Consider the following 19,195-nt stretch of genomic DNA (forward strand, 5'->3'; position numbering starts at 1 on the left):
GTAAATTACAATAATGTTTAAAAATAGGAGACAGGCACTGTCATAAGTCCATGGGTAGGAGGTTAAATTGATACTTTTCTAGAAAGCAATTTGAAGCTTTGCCAAGATTGCTCAAGAAATCTGCTTACCTTTTAACTAATTCTACATTTTGGAAATCTTTCCTCAGGAAAGAGAGTTTTTGTCATTGGAAACAACCTAAGTATCTAATTGTGCTTTATAGTGCAGGGTTGGCTTTGACAAAATCCCTTAGCTTCTGTTTATCCTGGAATGTTCTGATTATACCATCGTATTTGATTGATAGCTTTGCTGGGTAAAGGATTCTTGGTTGGCAGTTTTTTTCTTTCAGGGTTTTATATATGTCTCCCCATTGCCTTCTTGCTTGCATGGTTTCTGCTGAGAGATCCAAGCTTAATCTGACTTGCTTGCCTTTGTATGTAACGTTTCTCTTTTCCCTAGCTGCTTTCCAGATTGTCTCCTTATCTTTGATTTTGGAGAGATTGATTATGATATGTCTTGGTGATTTTCCTTTGGGGTCGATCCTTCCTGGGGTTCATTGATCTTCTTAAGTGCTCATCTTTTCAATTTTCAGGATGTTAGAGAAATGTTCTTCCAGCAGCTCTTCAACTATCTCCTCTGTCGACTTATGTGATTCTTCCTGTTCCAGAATGCCAATAATTCTTAAGTTATTCCTCTTCATGTTGTCCAACATGAATCTTAGACTTTCTTTGGAGTTTTTTATCTTTTTTCTGGCTTGCTCTTCTATCTTAGTAGTATTGAAAGATTTGTCTTCCACCTCAATAGTTCTGGCTTCCATCTCTTCAATTCCACTCCTTTGCCCTTTCAGTGTATTGTCTATTTCTGATATTCTATTATTAATCATTTGTGCCAGAGACTTGCCTCGACATAGTTGTGTTGTTCACGAGTGTTTGGTTCACGAGGAGGGGAAATCCAGCGGCAATAGAGATAGCAAAAGAGACACAGAGACACAAAGAGAGAGACAAAGAGACACTCCAAAACCAGAGTGAATGCTGGACTGGCATCAGGCAGATCCTGCATTGCAAACATCTCAGCCACGAAGGCCGTAATATCCTGCATAGTAAACATCTTAGCTAAACAGGCAGTATGGTTGCAAGGCTGGACTGTGCCCCTTGCATGCTGTAACACACGCCTTACCAGTCATAATGCACCTGGATTCGTTCTGCGCCTTCCTTTTATTTAGGGGAGGTACTTTACACAAAGCTAGGAGGGGACTAAAACAAAATACAGCTGTCAATCTTATTTTTCCAGACATTTAGGCAACTTTACATCATACTTTGCAGGTTCGAATCTCACTACCGCAACTTGGTTTCTCAAGCTTAATTAACATACCTTTTAGCACCTAGCCTCAAATGGAGGGAGGAAAAGGAGGATTGAGAGGATTCCCATTGTGTCGGCTGCCCAGCCCAGGTTCTTCAGGAAAAGAGGCGCCTGGGTGAATAGGCAGCACCTGGAAATACTTTAGGGAGGGCATTCCTATTGTCCTTGGAACAGACCAAGGAGCCACCCAATTTACTTTGAATGAATTCTCTGAGGGAAGAACTTTGCCTGTTTAGAATTTTACAGTCTTGACTTTTAGGTAAATATTACATTTATCTGTGTATTTCAAGGACTTCATGTCTGCAATTAATAAAAATAATTTGTTATTAACTGCCAGGTGGCCAGATCTGTTACACTCGGGCCTATAGGGCCTCGAACCTCTGACCAGGCCTTCACGGTCTGCAACACATTTGGACTTCTTTCTGTAGGTTTTCAATTTTTTTCCAATGCTGTCTCTATCTTATTTGATTGTTCCTGTAGCACTTTCCTGACTTCTTCCTTATTTTTCTCAACTCCATTGTAAAGTGTTTTGAAATATTTTATAATAATTTTTCTGACTTCCTTCTCAGGCATTTCCAAGGCCTGCCCTCCTTTTATAATGGAGTCCAGGTCTACCTCTAGGTCATTTGTCTCAGACATTTTATCTTGATCTGGACATGTGCTAAAATGGTCATCTGCTTTTGCTTCTTGGACATGTTCAGTGGTTAGCTGTGGCCTTAGTACTTAGTTGAGCATGTGTTTTGGTTTTTTTTTTCATGTTTTCTGATTGCCTCTAGGTAGATGTGATCAGGAGGTGGGCTTCCATATTCACTCTTCTTATTGCTTAACTCAGAGTAACTTTCATAGGTGTTGTCTGCCTCCCTGGTGTATGGCAGTTGGTATTGGTTCTTGCTTAGATTGTGGGATTTTATAGGGTGTGATTATAGCTTGACTATATGGCAGCAATTAACTGTTTCATCTTTAGTAATAAAGGGAAAGAAAGAACCCCCTAAAGGTAAAAGGGGGAACCAAAACAAAACAAACAAAAAAAAAGCAACAAACAACAAAAAAAACCTATATTGGATACTGTAGTCTATAATCACAGAAAAGAGAGAGGAGAGAGAGAGAGGGAAAAAAAAAAAAAATCTGTAGCCTAATATAAGTATGACTTTGATATCTTCTTTCAAGGCCACCTGATAAATTTCAAGATGCTGTGCCTAGGATTTAATTTTTGGCCTGTTTTGTTTTTAAACTCTCTCCCGCTCCACAACCCCTGTTCTGGCCTTTTCCCTACTAAAAACAGTTCAGGGTCAGCTGTAGCCATTTTGAGCTGCTATTTGGTTTTAAGCAGGGACTGACCCTCTAATCACTGAAAGGATCTGTGTGCATGTGTGGTGGGGGTGGGGGGTGTCCACTCACTCATGCACCCCCTCTAGTCACCAGAATGGAGGTGTGCAGACAGCGAGAGGCCAGTGAACTAATGCCAAAACCAAAAAAAATCAGAATAAAACAAAACCAAACAAAGACTATTGTCCACCTTTGTCTCCGAGGTTCCCACAGGGGTTAGTCCCTGGCAGGTCTGCTTGCTCCCCTGCTTGGTCTTACCATTTGATCTCACCCAAGGTGTCGGCTCTGGGCTGCTGAGCCCGGCAGATTCAAAAGTACGAGATTTCTTGCATCTGCTACAAGTTCCACTAGCTATAAGCCTTCAGATTTTTTAAATATTCCTATATATGTGGTTCAGACTTTTGGAGCTCTGCCCTGAAACCGCTTTGCCTGGTATTCTGTGTTACTGCTGATGGAGATCTTCACTGCACCTCTATCCTAGCCACCATCAAGCCCTGCATCTCATATCTCTAACTGTGTTTTGACATAAATGTTTCCATTATAGAGAAGAAACTGTATGAATTGGAGTGAGGGGGCACCTAGAAGGAAATATACCAAAATGTTGTATGTCCTTGTGCTAGAGTTATAAGAGTAATTTTTCTGTTTAGTCTTGTCTGTATGGTCCATATGTTCCACGGGACAAATGCATTAACTTTATCGTCAGAGAAGATAGCTTACTTTATAGCTTATTTTACAACTTTATACAGAAGTTCTGTCCAGCCTCCCCAAATGTCCTCCATATCTTTACTAGTATAAATGTTTTTTGGTGAACTGAATGAGGGAGAGAGAGTTGCAATGTAGTATCATGAAAATAAAGAAGGAAAAACCAGGGGAAGAATAGTCTATGGATAAAACAAATGTGAGAGCGACCAGAGAAAATTATGTTTGCAAACACATATACAAACGTTGTCACCATACAAGAGATCAGTCTATGGGACACCAGCCACCTCTCCTTTCTAATCCTGCCCCTCTGGAAACCACAGGGAGGTGGACATCTGCACAGAACATCCCACCCATCATGGTGATGTGGGACACTTTAGTATCCAGAACAAGAATCCGTCCCATGGCTTCCACTGTGGTCTAGATACTAGGGGTTATAGGGAGAATTGCTTATAAGTCAGGACCTGGAAAGTATCTAAATCAAATTCATGTTGAAAGATCTCATTCAGGCAGCTAAACAAAGTGCCATCTAATATAAAATGTGCCATCCTATGGCCGTGACTGGCACCCTAATTTATGATGATAAAGGTCAACCTGGAGTTTTCCTGGGGTCTCAATGAGTCCCGGGAAGTTCTTTTTCCTAGATGGGTTCCAGGATTTAGTTCACTGTGTCAGATCAGAGTGTGTGATGGAAGCTCATTCTAATTGTATAGTTTGGGAACATGGTCCTTGTAGCACCCTCACTCCAGTTCCAAGTGTAATTGTTGCTCCACCAATCATAACAACTTACAGATCTCATAGCAAAGAATGGGAATTTTAGAACTCTTCATTGTGCTCGGGCAGGACCTGTGCATAGACCAAGAGGTAACCACGTGAACAGAGCAAGGGGAAACTGTGGTTTCAAATCAGGAAAGTGTATGTCAGGATTGTATCCTTTTTCCATAATTATTCAATCTGCTGCTGAACAAATAATCCAAGAAGAACACTGCATCAGGATTGGAGAAAGACTTGTTGACCTTGACCTATGACGTGTAGATGATCCAACTTTGCCTACAGGAAGTGAAGACTTGAAGCGCTTTCTGATGAAGATGTAAGACTACAGTCCTATGTATGGGTTATACCTCAACGAAAAGGAAACAAAAAATCCCCACAACTAGAACATTAAGCAACATCGTGATAGAAGAAGAAAAATGGAAGTTGTCAAGGATTTCATTTTACGTGGATCCACAATCAGTGCTCATGAAAGCAGCAGTCAAGAGATCAAACAACATCTTGCAATTGGGCAGATCTTTTACAGAAGACTTTCTTAAAGTGTTAAAAAGCAAGATGTCACTTTGAAGGATTAAGGTGTGCCTGACCTAAACCATGGTATTTTCAGGGTCCATGCTGGATTATATATAATGAAGACTAAAAAAAATATGATGCATTTGAATTAAAGTGTTGGCAAAGAATATCGAACATACCACGGACTGTCAGAAGAATGAACAAATCTGTCTTGGAAGAAGTACAACCAGAATGTTCCTTAGAAGCAAAGATAGGAGACTTAATCGGACATATTTTGGATATGTTTAATCAGGAGTGACTAAATATCATGCTTGGCAAAGTAGAGGGTCACTGAAAAAGAAGATGACCCTCAATGAGATGAATTCATTAAATTGTTGCAGTGAGTTCAAACATAGCAGCAATTATGAGCATGGCACAAGATCGGCAGTGTTTTGTCCTGTTGTACATGTTGTTGTTGTTAAGTGCCAGTTCCGACCCATAGTGACACAGTATAAAGTTTCTGAGGAGTGACTGGTGAGCTTGAACCACTGACTTTGCAGTTCAAACGACTTGGCAGTCCAGCGCATTAACCCACAGCACCATGCCAGGACTCCATAGGGTCGCTATAAATCAGAACCAACTCAATGGCACCTAACAACAACATGCTGATTTTGTCATCTTTGCTGCTAGGTAGCAGTCTGAAAGATGAATGAATTTCATTCTGTTGTTAAATATTCATGTTCCTTTATGATCTAATATATCATCGTGGTTATGGGAAATTTTCTTCCCTAACCATAGAAAATACGCCATCAATTTTGTTTAATAACTCAGCTCTGCAATTCTGTGACACTGTTCAGTCGAGGATCTTGAGGCCTCTTTTAGTCTCTCAGTCCACTTTAGTGTGTCATCCTGGGGTTCATAAAGGTCTACATTGCACAGAGGATAGTGAACATTAAAGACTTAAGTACCATGCCCTTTATCACTTAACACTCTGGAAGATCCAGGACTTGAAGGCGCGGCATCTTTGTTTTGTTGTTTTCTCCCAGCGTGGAACAACAGCCTCTGCAGAAAACCAGCCAGTATCCCTGGAAACAATTCATCCTGGTTTTCAAAAGAAACCCAATTTATCTGGTTTGATGGGTTCATTATTACTTCTTAAGATAAACGATGAAAATACCAGCCTCATAATATAAAGAAGCCCAGTTCTTCTCATTTAATCTCTGTGAAAGGAACCACATATTGCGGCTGTAGCTTTCCCTGATGCTTTGAGGTCCTTAGCTGGAGGAGACGGGAGTATTTCTGTGTCTGTTCGGGATCAGACTCTCCCTCAAACTCCTGGCTACTCAGAGGCTTTGGGAATCAGAATGATTTGGGGCTAGAGCCTCAGGAATCTGCACTTTCATAGGCTCCCTGGATCATTTTAAAGTTTAAGGACCACTAGTCTTTTGTATCCTGAAAGACACGAGTCCCAATTCCTTCTCATTCCATTTGGTAAATGTAGATGCATACACCGGTCATGAATTGCCCATCGTTAGGTTAGCAGTCCAGTATAAACTGTTTGCAGCACCTGTCATTGTTGCAGAGTCGGTTCCACCTCATAGCACCCCTGTGTACAGCAGAGTGAAGCACCGCCTGGTCCTCCACCATCCTCAGCTGTTGCTATGTTGGAGGCCACTGTCACAGCCACTGTGCCAATCCATATCGTTGGGGCCTTCTTCTTCACTGAGCCTCCACTATACGAAGCATAATTTCCTTCTGCAGGGACTGGTCCCCCCTGTCATAGGCCCCAAGTATGAGAGACAAAGTCTCATCACCCAGGTTTCTAAGGACTACTCTGACTGTACTTCTTCCAACACAGATTTGTTGGTTCTTTTGGCAGTCCATGGAACTTACAATATTTCTCTCTCAAATCATATCTCAAATGCATCTATTTTTCTGCAGTCTTCCTTTTGCATTGTCTAACTTTCCCGTTCATATGAGGCTGTTGGCTGTGTCATTGGAGTGGCCATGCAGGCTATAGTCTCGGAGCACAGTGGTCCACTGAGGGATACTAATGGTCTATGATGCTCTACGACAGCTAGTAGTCATCTTCATTTCCTGATGCCCATCTCCATCTTCTCTCTGCACCGGAGAGTCAGTCTGGTGCACATTCCTGTTGTAACACTGCTCTCGTCTCCAGCACCCAGATCGTTCCACACTCCACTGTCACCTTAGTCCTCCAGAAATACAACTTAGCACGGTGCCTCTACTGTCAACAGAGCCTTGGAGGACAGGAGCAGGGAGTACTTTATTGACTTCATTTGGCCTAAAGTCCTAGCCTGAAGCTTAAGCTCTCTGCCTTCTGTCTTCATCTGCTTTTTCCCATGACTCTCCTTTTCCCCATACTCCCCAGTCTAACCGGATCCCTACCATGTTGGAACCAACTCCATAACCGTGGATTGATATTCTGTGTGCAATGTTGGTGTTGTTAGGTGCTATATAGTCAGTTCCTACCCATAGTGACCGTATGTAGAACAGAACCAAACACTGCCCATTCCTACACCATCCTTACAACCAATGTTAAGTGTGAGCCCATTCTGCTGCCAAGGCATCTTGTTGAGGGTCTTCCTCTTTATCACTGATACTCAACTTTCCCAAGCATGATGTCCTTCTCCAGGGACTGGTACCTCCTGATAACACATCCCAAGTATGATAGACAAAGTTTCACCATCCTGACTTCTAAGGAGCATTGTGGCTGTACTTCTTCCAACACAGATTTGTTTGTTCTTCTGGCAGTTCATCGTACTTTCAATATTCTTCTCTAACACTATAACTCCAATGCATCAATTCTTCATCAGGGTTCCTTATTCAGTGTCCAATTTCACATGCCTATGAAGCTATTGAAAATACAATGGTTTGGGTCAGGCGCACCTTAGTCCTCAAACTGACATCTTTGCTTTTGAACACTTCAAAGAGGTCTTGTGCAGCAGATTTGCCTAATGCAATATGTCATTTGATTTCTTGGCTGCTACTTCCATGAGTGTTGATTGTGGTGGTGTTGGTTATGTGCTGTGGAGTCGGTTCCGACTCATAGCGACCCTGTACAGGGTTTCCGAGACTGAAAATCTTTACGGGAGCAGAAAGCCTCATCTTTCTCCCATGGAACAGTTGGTAGTTTTGAACTGCTGACCTTGTGGTTTGCAGCCCGATTCGTAACCACTATGCTACCAGAGCTCCTTTGATTGTGGATCCAAGAAAATTAGGTCTTTGACAACTTCAATCATTTCTCCACTTATCTGTTGGTCCTATGGTAAGAATTTTTGTTTTCTTTACATTGAGGTGCAATCCATACAAAAGACTGTGGTCTTTGATCTTCATCACCTCCAAAACTATTTTAAGTCCTCTTCTCTTTCAGTAAGCAAAGTTGTATCTGTTTGTTGTTTCACAGTTTGTTAATACGTCTTCCTCCAATCCTGATGCCACATTTTACTTCATATAATCCAGTTTCTTGGATTATTTTCACAGTGTACAGATTGAAGAAGTATGGGGCAAGAATACAACCCTGGCTACCCTCCTTTCCTGATTTAAAATCATTCAGTGTCCCCATGTGCTGTTCAAACAACTGCCTCTTGGTCTATGTACAGGTTCCTCAGGAGCACAATGAAGCGCTCTGGAATACTCATTCTCTGCAGTGCTGTTCAGAGCTTGCCATGATCCACAGTTGAAAGCCTTTGCGTGGTCAAGCATAGTCAGACTGCTGTACCAGTCCACGGAGCGGGAACTGCCAGAGGTTCAAGCCCGATTCAGACAAGGGATAGTATTGCTGGCATCAGATGGATCTTAGCTAAAAGCAGAGAATGTGTTCAATTGTTGTTGTTGTCAAGTGCCGTCGAGTCAGTTCCAACCTATAGCCACCCTGTATAGGGTTTCCGAGGAGCAGCTGGTGAGCTTGAACCACCAACCTTGCTGTTCAAACGGCTTTGCAGTCTGGCACATTAACCCACAGAGCCACACCACGACTCCTGATGTTCAATAAATAGCATTATGAAAAAGTTTGAAATGTGAGAAAGACCAAAACATGACCCAGAGACGTGAAGTGAGTGCATGCTATTGGAAACATGGTCCTGTTAGACTTTTGGGTTGCAGGGTTGACACACAGCTCCAATTTGTTTAAAAATGAAACAAAACCATATATGTGAAACATAAAATGAGGCATGCCTATACATTACTGTCTCAGTTATGGAGGAGAAGGTCACGTGTTTCACAGAGCCACCAACGTATAAGGGAGGGAGGGAGAGACCAAAGCTGTAGGCAATACTGCCCATAGTTGGCCACGTAGCCCCGCCTCTCTGCTTTTCTGTGGACCACCTAAGATCAATGCTAAACAAGGAGAGTCTAGTGTGGACTGAACCCCTGGGTCTCCAGAGACTTCTTGTTCAGAGTTTGTCACCCGGATAGAGACCATGTCCAGATTCACCACTCAGGGCCCAGGGTCCAGCACAGGGCCCCAGGGTCAGTAAACATCTTACTGAGTAGATAAACTAGTGACCTTACCACCAGCAAATCTATCACTTCTCAAATGATATTGGTGATGAGGAGATGTTGAACCATGTCTGTCTTGCATCCTCAGGCAGTACTACGAGATGCTGTACAACACAGCCGATGAGCTCCTGAATTTGGTTGTGGACCAAGGTGTGAAGTACACGGAGCTGGAGTACATCCATGCCCTGACCCTGCTACACCGCAGCCAGACCGGGGTCGGGGACCAGACCACCCAGAACATGAGGCTACAGCGCCTCAAGGAGATCATCTGCGAGCAGGCTGCCATCAAGCAGGCCACCAAGGACAAGAAGATAACCACCGTTTAGTGGGGGCATGGCGGGGGGGGGGGGGGGGGGGGGGGGACACGCCTGGAATTTGTTTCCTTAGTCACATGTGCTGATTCTTTGGTATGCGATGGGTATGTATATTCTGAGCTGCGACTCAGTTTGTGCTAGCTGATGTCTTAGCAGAAAGAAGGTGTAAGTCACCAAGGACTGTTTAGTGGGGGCACTGCAGCTGGGGTGGGGGGCGCTGGAATTTCTGATTCTTTAGTATCTAATGGATATATTCTGAGCTGCGATTCAGTTGTACTACGCTGATGTCTTAGCAGAAAGCAGGTGCAAGGCTCCTTTTCTCTCAGCTCTGACTTTTCATAAACCCTACAGGAAGTTTGCAGTACAAAGTGTGTGGATTCATCCTCGATGGTTAATGTGGTCTATTCCAAGGGGATGAGGGTGGGACAAGGAGGAAGGTGTGTCAAATTGCTGGACTCTGAAAAGTGAAGGGATAATTACCATTTCATATCTCGCTCATGATCCAACATACGTATAATTCCAACACCAATCCATACAAAACAGATGTTTATCTAAGCCATCTCATCCGAAGACTATACGGTAAACCTTATTACGGAAGCAGTAGGGATTTTTCTAAGCCTTGTCAGTGTATAATCCAAAGAATGAATTGTATTTGCATTGCTTTTTGTCTCTGTTGCCAAGATCAAATAAATGAGTTCTCAACTGACTGTTATTTCCCCAAACTTCCCTAACTAAGAAAACCCGGCTGTGAGGGGAGAAAAGTCCTTTTAGCCCAGTCCCTAAGAGAGGTTTACATGTATGCTATAACTGGTACACATGTTATTGTTGGTTGGCTGTGTTTTCATTTTATTTCCATTGCATCAAAACCAAGAGCCATCAAATTAGTGACAAAAATGGAGACATGGGATGTGATTCGACCCCTTTCCAAGAGAACATGGTTGTCAGAAACTTTCTATTTAACTGGAAACATGGATGCCGACGTAGCTTCCTCATGAGCCCTTGGGTCTGCCGCACCTTAGGAAGTAGTCCAGCTGAGGACAGGCATGAGGGGACAGGACTTCTCCCTCATGTAACCTCCAGCTGGGCGCATTTCCAGAACATTCTCCAGTTGTGTGAGTGTTCACTGCTCTCCTAGCAGGCACACTGCGCCATCACTGGCCCCTGGTCTCCAAATGCTCTTGTTGCCTCTGGTTGACAGAGCAGATGGGAATACTCTTGCAGACACACAGGAAGGCAAATTGGGGAGACTAACTGCATGTGGCCATGCCTCACACTGAAGGCTTGAAGTTTTACACCCATTTGTACAACTAGTGGGAAGCACAGAAAATTCAAAACTGTTTTAGGGAAGTTTAACGCTGTGCCATTTTTCTTGTATTCTTTCTTCAGCAAACATTCCTGAGAGTCTAGTGTGTGCTGGACACTCTGCATGTGGGGACAGAAGCAGAGAGGAGGACAGTCCTGTTGTCGGCCTTTAAGTGAGACTGGACTCCAACCCCCATACACCCGATGGCCACTTGGGCCTGAGTCAGAGACCACACTAGGCAGAGGCTCACTTGGTGGCGGTGCTTACCACTGAGTCAATTCCAGCTCATGGTGATCACGTGTGTGCAGACTAGAACTGCACTGTTGGGTTTTCAAGGCTATGACCTGTGGGCAGTAGGTCACCTGGTTTTATTACTGCCTCCTGGGGTGTTTCATGTATAGCCCATCTAGAACTCATCACTCCTCACATCAGATTATATATTCCTTGTTGATTAGACAATGATGCCATCCTCAAACTGCCACTGTCCCAAGCAAGTATTGTCTCCACACTCTGAAGGACCCAGTGTGAGTTCTCCAACATTGACACGGTCACAAAGGACCTGCAGTGAGACCCCTCCCTAACCTGGAATTTCTGCCCTCCCCAGGACTGCATCCTTGTCCGAATGTCCTCTAAGCCTGACAGGCAATATTTTATGTCCCTAATAGCTTGAGGGAAGGAGCTCTGGTAGCGTAGTGGTTACGAATCAGGCTGCGAACCACAAGGCTGGCAGTTCGAGACTATCAGCTGCTCCACGGGAGAAAGATGAGGCTTTCTGCTCCCATAAAGATATACAGCCTCAGAAACCCTGTACAGGGTCGCTATGGGTCGGAACCAACTCAATGGCACTTAACAACAACAATAGCTTGAGGGGACCTGGTATGGTGCTATAGGATAAAGCACTGGACCGCAAGGTCCCTTTGAGAACAAGGTTGGCAGTTCAAGCTCACCAAGTGCTCCTATACAGTTTTGCTACGAGTCGGAACTGACCCGATGGCATTTAACAACAATGGCTAGAGGAGAAAACCTTCACAGCAAAGTCAAGTTAGCAAGCCAACCCAATGGCCCAACTGCCAAGTCACAGCCGTGAACTTCTCGGCACTAACGAGACATTCATTCATTCACTCAAAAGTATTCAATTGCCTTCTATGGGTTAGGTGACATGGGACGATGAGCAAATGATGGTCCCTTGGGTGGAACGTACACACTCACTGGCTTTATACAACATCCGCTCTGAACTTTCCTTCCCCAGTCCATGTTTTCACTCCATCCGCCAAGACTGCCTTTTCATGTAGGAAGCCAGCTCACAGGGCTGAGGACTGAAATCTCTAGTCAACCCTCTGCTGTTCTGCTTGGAGCTCTGCTCTCCTGTTGGCTTGGGGTGGGATCTGATTGTGCCCCACTTTCAGCCCGGGCTCTGAGGCTCAGCTCCAGCCACCCCCTGGAACAGGGCACAGAAAGTCACAGTAAAGACTACGCAGAGACCAGAGTCGAACCCCAGGCTGAACACAAGTGTAGTCAAGAACCTACAAAGTAACTGTTCTCCTAGCAAGCAGGCAGTAAAACTCAGGCGAGTCCCCATCAACACGATTGTACTTGAAAAGCAAAGTGTGGGCTAAAGTACACACACCTGAGAACAATTGTGTTAATGTGGCAGAGCTGTAAAACAAATTGGGCTTAATTTGGAAGGAAGGTAATGAGCTACCAAGAACAGGGAAACAGAATGGCTGGGCTCAGCAAAGGTCTCGACTTTGTCCTAATTAGGCACAGTTGTTGGATGAAGTACGTAATTAATAAGCGCGGGACCAGATGTGAAATACAGCGGAGTCCTTTTCTGAAATGGAAGTTGTAATGAAGTGTACACAGCTGGAAGTGGTTGTCCTAATTTGGCGGAGGCGGAAGGGCTTTCTGGAATCTTGAAGAAGTGTAAGTAAGATGCACACCGCACACCGGGGTTGACACCTGAAAAGAAAAGATCCTATTCCGACTGGGAGGGGGTGTAATGAGAGAGCTAATTACCAGGAGTGTAATGAGATGCAAATGCCACTGGGATGAAGGTGGGAATTTCTTTCAAAGTGAGCTAAGACGCAAACACCAGGAAAGAATTTCAGTAATAGAGCGAGGTTTGAGAGTGATGAAGGACCCGTGACTTGTGGAGGTGCTGGATGGCGCAGCGTCTGTGATGAGAGCTGTTTTCAGACACACTCACAGCTGGAGCAGGGGGCTCCGTCCTCACGAAGGGCAGCGACCTGTAAAAGTTGCCGACGTGTTAAATGTATATGTACACACAACTGAAAACGAGCAAAATTAGGAAGGGCAGTGCTTCCTGGTGCAGCTGTGTGAGCCTGCTTGGAAACGTGCTTCCTGCTTTAGATGCCAAGCTGATGAGTTCTCAGTAGATAGTCCAGGAGGGGCCTGTCCAGCGCCACCACCAGGGCAGTGCTGGGACTGCAAACCACCCGAGCAGCGCCGTCAGAGGGGGTGGCACCCAACAGACCGTCTATAAAAGTTTTGTGCAATTTCAGCAGATACGTATGATTTTTGGTAATGACAACTGTGACATTTGTTCATAAGCCCAATTTACATGCACCAGTATACCTACAAGGCTAAAGTGTTAAACTGATTTACTCTTGAATCTTCTAATGTTCTGGTGTGGAGCTGCAGGATAAACCACTGGACACCAAGGTCGGTTTGAACCACAAGGTCGGCCGTTCAAACTCACCAGCCACTCCTTGGAAACCTTATACAAAGTCGCTGAGTCAAAACCGACTCGACGGCACTTAACAACAACAATGTATGTGCTCATCAAGACCTCGTGGGGCATTATAGGACAAGCACCGGATTGCTAACTGAAAGGTCTGTGGTTCTACCCACCAACCACTCCTTGGACACCCTATACAGGGTCGCTATGAGTTGGAACCGACTGGACGGCACTTTTCAACAACAACAATGTATGTGCTCATGTCAGAATTGGTATTGCTTAATAACAGTGATGGAGTCTTGGTGTGGTGCTGTGGGTTAATGCGTCAGACTGCAAAGCCATTTGATCTGCAAGGTCGGTGGCTCAAGCTCACCAGCTTCTCCTCAGAAACCCTATACAGGATCACTCTGGGTCGGAATTGACTCGACAGCACTTAACAACAATTGCCATTACATTCAGTGGTATATGGGAACTACAATTTACAAGTCACAAAAATGTACATTAGTCCATTACTAAGGATACTGGTGTGATGTTACAGGTGAGTGCAGGATTGCTAACCACTAGGTCGGTGATTGAAACCTACCAACACAAGGATACTCGGGAGGTCCATGAAGCCAGGAAGTGGGGTGTTGACGCCACGAATTACTCTACTGAGTGGCCCCAACCCTAGTGATCTGTAGGGATGCCGACAACTGACAAGCCCAGGAACCTGAATTCAGACTTACAGTGTCTGGAATTGTGAGAAAATAGATGTCTGTCTCTTAAAACCACCCATTTGCGGTTTCTGTTACAGCACCACTGGATGGCTAAGACAGACAGTATTTCTAAAGGTGATTTTTCTAAAGTTGCAACCGGATTCTACTCTCTTGCTGAAAACCCTTTCTGGTTTCTCTGAATTCCTCAAGGTAAGAAGTAACCCCTGGGGTCCTTGTATGGCACTGCAAGATAATGCAATGAACCACAAGGTCAGTTTGAACTGCAAGATCAGTGGTTCAAATCCACCAACTTCTCCCTGGAAACCCTATACAGGGTCGCTATGAGTAAGAACTGACTCAGCGGAACTGAGCAACAATATTATCCCCTACAAAACCCCTGGGCACTTCTCTAGTCTTCTCTCTCCCAAGTCCCTACTTGTGGCCAGAACCATTATTCTTAACCCTTTTGTGACCATGGGACATATAGTGCCCACCTACATTTTATACCTCTTGGGTTTAGTAGACGTTTCCTGTTCCACTTTTAATGGGTGTTGGCATCTGGGATGTCTTGTATAACTGCAGGAATCTGAATAAATAGGCCTTGTCCCATCAACCCAGGACCAGAGACCCCCTTGGAACACATTTGTCCCACTAATTTGTATCAAAATACCTCGAAAATTAATTTACGCTTTCATTCAGAACGCTTTCATTCCTGAAAACACATGGTTTCAACAGCAGAAATCCCAAGCAGAAGATAGTTGATCTTAAAAGGGTTAAGCCAGTTCCTTTCATCTAATTCAGTAAAGAAAATAACTGGGTTTGGTTTTGTTGGTTCTTTTTCATTTGGTTTTGAGATGCACTTTAGAGACCCTAACTCCCTGGAAAAGGTGGTCTTTGGTGGAACTTTGTAATCAGTAGAGGAGCAGCTGTGCAGACAAGGGACGTGGGTGGTATCGCTAGGTCACGGGCTACGGGTCTGTATTACCGATAGGTGATGGACTGACCGTCCACAACATCTGCAAGTGTTCACAGCTGCACACAGCAGAACGGGTGGTCATCCGGGTGGCATGTCGTGCATGGGACACTGAGGCCTCCAGGACTGGCTCCTGGACTCTCTGAGTCAGTACTCAGTGGCCATTGGGGACTGGTTGGCACCCTGTACAGTGGGCTGGGCTACACCTCGGGTCCTGGTTTGCAAATCTGAGTTGTAGGCCCCAAGGTTGGGCGGCTCACTCAGTGCAAACCCACACTCACAACCAGGGAGCTGCCTAGGAGGTGCCCACCTGGGACTGGCTGCTGCCCCCAGCCCAGGTTCTCGGTGTCCCTCCAGAGTCTGCTCTGCAGAAGGGACTGGGGCCAAACTTTCCCAGTATAGCTGTCTTGATGAGCACCGTTCCTTGTTTCCGCTAGTTGTTTTCAAATCCACTGTGATCCGTGGTGACCCTACGTGTGACAGAACTAAATGCTGCCTGTGTACAGAGGAGTGGGAAATGAGTGGTAACATGCGTGTGTACAGGTATGAGGTTGAACTATGAGACTTTGTAGGCTTTTAACCTTTTCTAGGCTGAATATAAAAATAAGTACACCGGGTGCCTGACAGCTGGGAGCAGTTCATGGGGCCCTGACCCCACCATAGCTAACAGACAATTCTCTTCAGATCCAACTAGGTGAGGCTGAACTTGCCGACAGAGCATTGCTGTGTTTGCCTTGGAGTACACTTCTCACCAAAGGCACTGGTCAGAGTGGGGATTTTGGCAGACTTTTAGCATGCTGAACGATGACTTGTACTTGCCTGCTAATAAGGTCTTCAGCTTGCCTACTGTGTTGTTGTTAAGTGCTGTTGAGTCGGTTACAACTCATAGCGACCCTGCATAGGGTTTTCAAGGAGTAGCTGGTGGGTTTGAACTGCTGGACTTATGGTGCAAACCTTACAGTGCCTCACAGTTGCTGTCAAGTTGATACCCACTCAGGGTGGCCCCACGTGTGTCAGAGTAAAATTCTGTTCCTTAAGGCTTTTCAATGGCTGTTGTTTTCAGAAGTCGACCACCACTTGAACTGCCAGCCTTTTGAGTAGCAGCCAAGTGCTCCACTCTTTGTATCACCAAAGTTAAAAACAAAGGCATACTGCTCCCACCTACTTTTTTTGTTCATTTGTTTTTATTACTTTGGCATTTTCAAGTGTTTTCACAATTCATTTATCCATTGTTGAAATCGGACCACATATCTAATTTTGCATCTTGTTTTTCTTTTCTTACTTAGCCTTGTAAAGTCACTATTGTTTTTTTTTGGACCCAACAAATCTCATCTTGTTTCATTGTAATGATTATAATGATTACAATCCCCTTTTTTGAGGTACACAAAAACATACAGGAACATATAATCATTTAAACAACCAAGGAACACATGTTGCAAACCAGCCCCCTGTCTGCACACAACCTTTCTCTTTCCATGAATCTAGAGTCCTCAGCTGCTCTCTCTCTCCATGTCCTCATCTCTGCCTCCATCTCTGGTGTCACTGCTTCTCTGGTTAGGATCCCACACTCTGCTCATGCTCTTCTCCCTTGATGGTTCTAGGGTCCACTGTTCCTGGAATGTAAGATGAACTCCTCCCCCATTTTTTGTTACACATAAGGTCAGCGGTTCGAAACTACCAGCCGCTCTGTGGCAGAAAGATGAGGCTTTCTACTCCCATAAAGATTTACAGCCTCGGATTTACAAGGTCGCTATGAGTCAGAACTGACTCCACAGCACATCACCACCACCACCACCATATCTATAAGATAAGGTCAAGTTCATAAAATTGTAGCAATTTGCTCTTGGCTTCCTGTACAAATTTCTTTATCTTCCTCTAGTCAAGTTCTGATCATCAAGTCATCCAAGCTAGGTCAAATAGGTATTATCTGCAAGTTTGGGCATTCTTACACACCGCCCCCACTTCATATCAGCTGGATGGTTCACTCTCAGCTCCATCCCCCAGTGGCTAGGTCAGTGTCATGGGCTCAAGGGTTCTAAAGTCTCCCCAAACTTTGGACCAACCATCCCTTCCTCTTCTCTCTCTCATCTCAAGGTTGATAGACGTCTCTGGAACATGATCAAACTTAGTCCATATCTCCATTACTGCCTTTCCCCACTTCCACTCACAAGTCGAGCAGCGAGCTTACAACCCTGCTTGTGTGTTCCCTTTGAGTTTCAGTCTTGGAAGGGGGTTTGTCCTAAAGTGACTTGATGGCTTGCCTTGATGGCTTTCAGGCGAACAGCTTGCTTGTTCTTGTAATAGCCAGACAGTCTGATTTTTTCTCTTTACCTGCTTGTCTTTCTTTCAAGAAGTATCTTCTGTTCCTCTAGCTAGCTACTCCAGGGTGGTCTGTGTGTCCTTTCAAGTGGGAATATCCCACCTCAGAATTCAGGAGTCTGAGGGATTCAGGAGTCCATCCAAGACCCCATACTCTACAAAAGCTCCACAAGAAGCCTATTGCATGGAGCAAGTTCTAGAACCCCTTTTAGATTTGTTTGCTTTTCTAGCAGCCCATGGTACTTTTAACATTCTGCTCTAACACCAGGTCGTTTCCACAAGTGTTAGTACTGGTGTCTGTATGACCTCATGGACCCCTCCCACACCAGACCATACAGAATCCTCAGTAATGTTTATCGCCAATTTTTGTCATATAATAGTATGTGATCAGTATAGTTGTAGATTGCTTAAGTGTAATTTCATAGATTGCATGAATACTAACAACAACCCTGTTTTGTAAAATCTTTTCCACGCTGAATTACATCACTGTTGTTAGTGCCATCAAGTTGGTTCCAATTCATTGCAAATCTGTATAGAGTTTCTGAGGCTTTAAATCTCTCTGCTTGAGCAGAAAGCCTTATCTTTCCCATATGGAGTCTGAGCTGGCGGGCTCAAACTGCTGATCTTGTGGTTTTCAGTCCAGTGCTTATCCTATGGAGCTAACCTGCTCCTGAATTATGTTGTTGTTGCTAAATGCTGTCAAGTCAGGTCTGACTCATAACAACTCTTTATAGGGTTTCCGAGGAGCAGCTGGGGAGTTTAAACCACCGACCTTGTGGTTCAAACCGACCTTATAGTCCAGTGTCATACAGGACCAGGGCTTTGTCCCACTTCTTCACCAACACATAGGACTGACCTGAGGGGTAGGGGACAGCGGGCTACAACATTATTCTTAGTTGTTAGCTGCCATCGAGTCAGTTCCGACTCAAAACGACCCTTTATAGGGTTTCCAAGGAGCGGCTGGTGACCTTGAACTGCCGACCTTGTGGTTCAAACCGACCTTACCACCCAGCACATTAACCCACAGTGCCACACCAGGACCCCAACATTATTAGTAACTGAGAGGAAATCTTTCTAAAGTTTTCTCCCTCTTCTCCTTTAATTACTGCTTCATTCTTAAAAATGATATTGATAGATGTTCATAAATACTAACCATCACGTAGCATCAGAAAATGATGCAAAATCACCAACTATGCAAACACTAAAAGCAATGAAAGTAACAGGTTGTACCCGTAGTGCATGCAGACAAAACCGTGATTCACAGTGTCAATGTAAGTGGGTAGTGACGACACCTCTGACACTTGTTGTTAGGTGCCATCAAGTCAGTACCGACTCATAGCAGCCCTATGCACAACAGAATGAAACACTGACCACTCCTGGGCCTACCTCACAACTGTTGCCAAGCTAGAACCTGTGCCAATCCATCTCACTGGGGGTCTTCTCTTTTTCTCTGACCCTCCACCTTACCAAACATGATCTCCTTCTTCAGTGACTGGTTCCTCCTGATGATATGTCTGAAATATGAGAGACGAAGTCTGGCCATCCTGGCCTCTAAGGAGCACTCTGGCTGCACTTCTTCCAACACAGATCTGTTGATTCTTTTGGCAGCCCATGGCACTTTCAATATTCTCCTCCCACACCATAACTCAAAAGCATCCATTCTTCTACGGTCTTCCTTATTCACTGTCCAGCTTTTGCACACATATGAGGTTATTAAAAATACCATGG

The 19,195-nt window shown here is 44.6% G+C and overlaps 1 protein-coding gene across 1 annotated transcript in view; it reads left to right on the forward strand.

The window, feature by feature from the left end:
- Window positions 1–9,491, forward strand: part of EXOC4 (exocyst complex component 4) — a 947,076-nt gene extending 937,585 nt beyond the window's left edge. Inside the window, 1 exon segment of the mRNA XM_006861146.1 lies at window positions 9,254–9,491. Coding sequence (XP_006861208.1) covers window positions 9,254–9,491 — 238 coding nt within the window.
- The last annotated feature ends 9,704 nt before the right edge of the window (window positions 9,492–19,195 follow it).

The sequence above is a fragment of the Chrysochloris asiatica genome, unplaced genomic scaffold, assembly GCF_000296735.1.
Source record: "Chrysochloris asiatica unplaced genomic scaffold, ChrAsi1.0 scaffold00041, whole genome shotgun sequence".
NCBI classification, from domain to species: Eukaryota; Metazoa; Chordata; class Mammalia; order Afrosoricida; family Chrysochloridae; genus Chrysochloris; species Chrysochloris asiatica.